At 39.0% G+C, this 4,853-nt stretch overlaps 2 protein-coding genes across 5 annotated transcripts; both read right to left on the bottom strand.

Annotated features, from left to right (window-relative positions):
* Nucleotides 1–1,392: 1,392 nt before the first annotated feature.
* LOC116171539 (retinol-binding protein pinta-like) lies at nt 1,393–2,528 on the bottom strand. Of its 2 annotated transcripts, none has more exons than XM_031488437.1 (5): nt 2,387–2,528; nt 2,184–2,343; nt 1,778–2,138; nt 1,628–1,736; nt 1,393–1,577 (listed from the first exon to the last, which is right to left on the bottom strand). In XM_031488437.1, the coding sequence occupies exons 1-5, from the start codon at nt 2,469–2,471 to the stop codon at nt 1,474–1,476; spliced, it is 819 nt and encodes a 272-aa protein (XP_031344297.1). In that variant the 5' UTR covers nt 2,472–2,528; the 3' UTR covers nt 1,393–1,473. The 2 variants fall into 2 exon arrangements, with proteins under 2 accessions (XP_031344297.1, XP_031344298.1); XM_031488438.1 differs by having other exon boundaries at nt 2,184–2,350; nt 2,394–2,528.
* A 34-nt stretch (nt 2,529–2,562) lies between these two features.
* On the bottom strand, nt 2,563–4,270 carry LOC116171538 (alpha-tocopherol transfer protein-like). 3 transcript variants are annotated; one of them, XM_031488435.1, is made up of 6 exons: nt 3,834–4,244; nt 3,632–3,772; nt 3,429–3,588; nt 3,021–3,381; nt 2,865–2,973; nt 2,563–2,819 (listed from the first exon to the last, which is right to left on the bottom strand). In XM_031488435.1, the coding sequence occupies exons 2-6, from the start codon at nt 3,768–3,770 to the stop codon at nt 2,716–2,718; spliced, it is 873 nt and encodes a 290-aa protein (XP_031344295.1). In that variant the 5' UTR covers nt 3,771–3,772; nt 3,834–4,244; the 3' UTR covers nt 2,563–2,715. The 3 variants fall into 3 exon arrangements, with proteins under 3 accessions (XP_031344295.1, XP_031344296.1, XP_031344294.1); XM_031488436.1 differs by having other exon boundaries at nt 2,563–2,815; nt 3,632–4,270; XM_031488434.1 differs by having other exon boundaries at nt 3,632–4,227.
* Between the last annotated feature and the right edge of the window lie 583 nt (nt 4,271–4,853).

Here is a 4,853-nt window from a genome sequence, read left to right as displayed (position 1 = left end):
CCTACTGTCGTTTTCTAATATCCGGCCCCCACTTTTAAAAATCCTCGAATCTTTTGATACATTCAGGTTATTCAAATGTTGTACTTGTTTTTTTCCCACTTTGTAATATTCTTTAGCTGTATAAGTGTATACAGAGTCTTTCATGAGGAATGTTTCATACGTTAATATGTTACAGATTTGCTTATTTTAAGCAGAAAAGTTACTAAAACGCATGTGCTCAGTTCTCAAAGATACACCGACACGTTCACTTCAAAGTTTCTTTCTCTTTTGGTTCCAGTAAAAAACCAAAATACCCTTAATCACCACTGGGTTCATTTTTATGCCCCAAACCCTATAAAAACGAGTTTACTCTCCTTTTTTGATTACGTACACCTACTGTTTACTCTGGTATCCAAAAACCCGACCTAATCTCGTGATTGATTTTTAAAATGAAACTAATAAAGTTTGCAACGAAGGAATTCCAAAACTTTCCCCTTTCTCGTTAACTACCAAACACAGAATGCCACCTTTACTTACTGATTCATTTTCTTCATGTCTGCACTAAATTAAATCATAAGTATGACCAAACTAAAATGATCTGATGCTCATTCAGTAGTTTTAAGTAGATAAGGCAAACTTTACTTATCGCAACATCTCGTCTCCAGACATCCGGATACCCATTATGAAAACAATGCTTTATTGAACTTAAAAGACGCAGAAAGGACAATCTTAAATTCCACCATTGGAATTCCATTTATTGGAGCCTCTAAATTTCGCCACCCTGGAAGTTTTCTATTATATATCTAACCTACTCTAATCCTCTCTCTATAGCTCTAAAAAGTAAATCCAAAGTTTAGAGCTAACGTTACGTGTCTCGCTTACGTAACTTATTGCAATTGTGGATCAATAGAATTACAACACCTGTGACGGAAGTTTTAACTAAACTCTAATACAATCAGCTTTAGAACAATCTAAGACACGAATAACCAGTCTAATGTATGCTTCTCCGTGATCTTCCACTTTATCTCATCTGCTACTAAGCGGGTACTCATTCATTCATGTACCGACCGCGATTTTTTCCAAAGATAACCCACTTCTGTGTATATAAATTTAGTACCATTATTCAAATAAATGTAACACTTTAAACGTTCCGCAAATAGTCGCTTTAAAAACCAAATCTATCACGAACAGTTTGTAGGGGATGGTAGTGGAGCTGAACGTTTGTTCATCAATATTCAAACTTTGTCGTTGCAAGATCATTTATTACATCTCTCGGCAGAGCTCCTTTCGCTTAACTGCAGCCAATTTAAACGGGCCGTTGGCTATTATGCTACCGTCAACCCGCGTCGTCTCCACATTCATACCAGAATTACACATTCTTTATACGGTATTGGTTTGGGATAAAATACAACCCTTTTTCTAGTTATTTTTATCTAATGCAGAATTTGTTTCCCTCACATAGATTAATGTCCTTGCAAGATAATCGTGAAAGTATTACCATTCAAATTGCTGTGGTGGACTTTTTCTTTGACGTCGTGCATCAGAAAGTTCTTTTAGAAACCAGGACCTTCTCTCCTCGAACATACTTCTTGTTACATCTGCAAAATGTGATTTGACAATGTCACCTGTAGTCGAATAGAAGATTTACCTCTAAGCGTGTCTAACGTTTCCCCTTCCCCGCCGTAGTCTTTTGGAAGTACTGAAGGTGGAATGTGAGCACGAAGTTCACTTATGCTCGAAGCTTTGTAAAAATGTATCTAAGAGGGTTTGTTTTCACGTTCCTCTATACAGCACTTACCCTCGACACTATTTTCACCGGTAAAATGGGCTTAAAAATATTGAACATGGTCCCTACCCCTGGAAAACAGTTGACCACGTGAATGGCTTTAATTCGCGTTGGGTACGCCTTGAAGACAACGTGTTTGAGTTCCCGAATGAACCTGGGGGATAACTGCAGAGCGTAGCCCAAAGGTAAATTTTCACAGTCTATAATTACAGTGTGGCCATTAATCATGCAAGTGGGGCTTTCGTTCATGAAAACGTCAAAGAGCATAAAGCCCAACTTTGATGCGTTGATAAGAGATACCTTCTTTATGTCGCAGTACTTCCACCTCACTATCACAATTTCGAAGTTTTCAATGGTCGACGATATCATTATTCTGCAACGGGCAGTTGGAATTTGACAGTTTCTCACCTGCACTTACCCCCTTGAAATAGCTTCCCTTAAACTCTCACCGCAGGGATCCCTATCGTGAAAAAACTCGCTTTTGCTTGACCTCAGCTGAAGGTAGTGCGTTAATTTATCCCGGGTTTTTAGTTGGTCGAACTTGCATCCTCGCAGAAAGTTCAGTAGGTGTAAATCAGCTAGAAGCTATTACAAGTATTAGTGTTACATGTAAGTCCTTACTGAGCACTTCATCTGGAAATGATTGTGTGGCAACCCACTCTTTTATCAGCATCAAGCTGCTCTCATTATCACCTGACTCTTCCATTGGAGGTCTATCCGTGCACCAGTGAAATACTTTCCTGCATCATCAGCTCAAAGTTGCTGAGACACTATTCCAAAGGTTTATATACAAACGATAACACGCTAGTGACCTTTATTCGAACAAAAACAAAATGTGTCACCGAATCAATATCGTATGATAACAACTACTTGGCTTGGTCTAATCAAATATGTACGCAACCACACTGGATGAAGTGTTACATGACGAAATCATTTGGTGATCACTGAATCTACACGTAAACGTCTCTACCTTTGAGAGCCTGGTCAATAATGATCCTGTTGTCTTCATTAACAAACCACGCTCGTCTGTCCTTCAGTATTTTCCTTGTTCTTTCTGTAACATTTCATCTGATAACCTAAATGGCATGTAAACACTCACCCTTTAGAGTGTCAATCGATTCCCCTCTTCCTCCGTACTCTTGGGGTAGCACGTGCGAAGGGATGTGCTTTAAAATATCACCCGTGCCGCCGTTTGTATAGATTTTGATCTAAAATCATATCTGCACCTTTATTGTCGTTGATTTAGAGAACTCACCCGTGATTTAATATTTTCTGGTAGAAATGGCTTAAACATGCTAACCATGATTCCCATAACCGTGCCTGGATTAACAATGTGCACTCCTTTAATCCTTGTAGGATAGGCTTTAAACATAATATACTCTAATTCCTTAAGTAGAGAGGGGCTGAATTGCTTGATGTACCCGAAGGGTAGATTTTGGCAGTCTATAAGTACGGTGTGCCCCACCGCCATAAAGGTGGGACTTTCGTGAACAAATACGTCAAAAAGCATAAATCCCAATTTCAGCACGTTTAACAAAGGCACCTTCTTTACGTCACAGTGTTCCCATCGCAGTATAATCATTTCTGTGTCCTCGGACATCGCGAGCGAAATAATTCTGGAACCAAACAATTTGGGACGTTTCCATGACGTTCATTTACTCACCCCCTCGATAGGACATCATCGAGTTCTGCTTTCTCCGGATCTCTGCTCAGATAAATATCCCTCACATGCGCCCTTCTGGTGAAATAGTGCGATAGTTTCTCCCGGGCTTTAGCTTGGTCGAACCTGCATCCCCGTAAATAGTTCAAAAGTAACAGATCACCTGCAATTCCAATCAGTCTCGTGTACAACGCGACTTTTATTACCTGGCGTTTGGCTTAGAAAGGGTTGCTGAGTGATCCACTCCCTAATCTGTTTCAGTTCCAAATCCCTAACTTCGGCGGTTTCTCCCAGCTCCCTTTCGGCTTTCTTCTCGATTTCCTTTGTCAGACATGTCGGAAACATAACTGTAAAAAACGGGTTATCTTCACTTAGACATTGAACGCTTCAAAACGGTGCCACATTTACTTTTGCTAACTGCGATTGTTAGTAAACGTGTTAACTCGTGGTAATCTTATCGGCAGTCGATAGTCTCCGGAATTAATTAAACTACACAGTAATTATATCACTTAAAAATAACGAAATAGTACTAATGTCGTGATTTTGCATCGGTCTTAAAACATTTTCCAAAACGATACGCATGCGAAAAGGCACAGCTGTCAATTGTTGACACGTATGTTTTTAACATTTGCCGGATGTATGAGGTTGATTTAAATTTTATCAGTACGCACTTCGTACTAAATACTGTGATTCAATTTCTTTTCGTTTTACCTACTTCTACTACACCAGGCATAACTTTTGCACCTCTGAGCCTAGTGACTCCTCGTCTTCAACCATATATTATTTTATGGTTCAATTTTTTTGTGGTTATCCCTTATATAAAACCACCCCTAGCAACTCATTGAGGAAACAAACGATTGTTTAAAGAAACTACTGCCTGTTTCAACATCTGCAATAGCTGCAGTTATTCTTGCTTTTGAATATTGCAACATCCTGGTCATCACGCAGGATCTTTTATCGCACGTGCTGCTCTAGTATCTGAAGATTATAATACCATAATATCAAATAAACGATTTCAGCAGTGTTGTATATCTTCAACGTACGATAACCAGCTTTATCAGTGTAAACTTATCTCTGTTTTTTTGTCGTTATACAAAATAGCGCTTACGAAAGGTAATTATTATTTGTTGAAGAAAGATTTCAGACGATTAGCCTACTACTACTACGTCTCTCACAATGAGTGATGAAACTTCAGATGAGAAGTCCAGGAAGATCTTTATTTTTGCTTGTGCAAGTTTTTATCAGAGCCTTTTTTTTGCGTCACACCAACGATCAGTTTGCCTTTACTAGAAAAAGGTGCCAGTGGATACAGTTGGTTTACAGGGGTAGTCTACGAGTATTGGAAAAGTAATGAATTATGCGACGTTTACTCTGTTGAACTGAATTATTGTTGATATCTCTCCCCCTTTCTTACTGGCATAAATGATA

This window comes from Photinus pyralis, unplaced genomic scaffold (genome assembly GCF_008802855.1).
Source record: "Photinus pyralis isolate 1611_PpyrPB1 unplaced genomic scaffold, Ppyr1.3 Ppyr1.4_LG5, whole genome shotgun sequence".
NCBI lineage: Eukaryota > Metazoa > Arthropoda > Insecta > Coleoptera > Lampyridae > Photinus > Photinus pyralis.
This window is presented reverse-complemented; position numbering and strand designations above follow the sequence as displayed.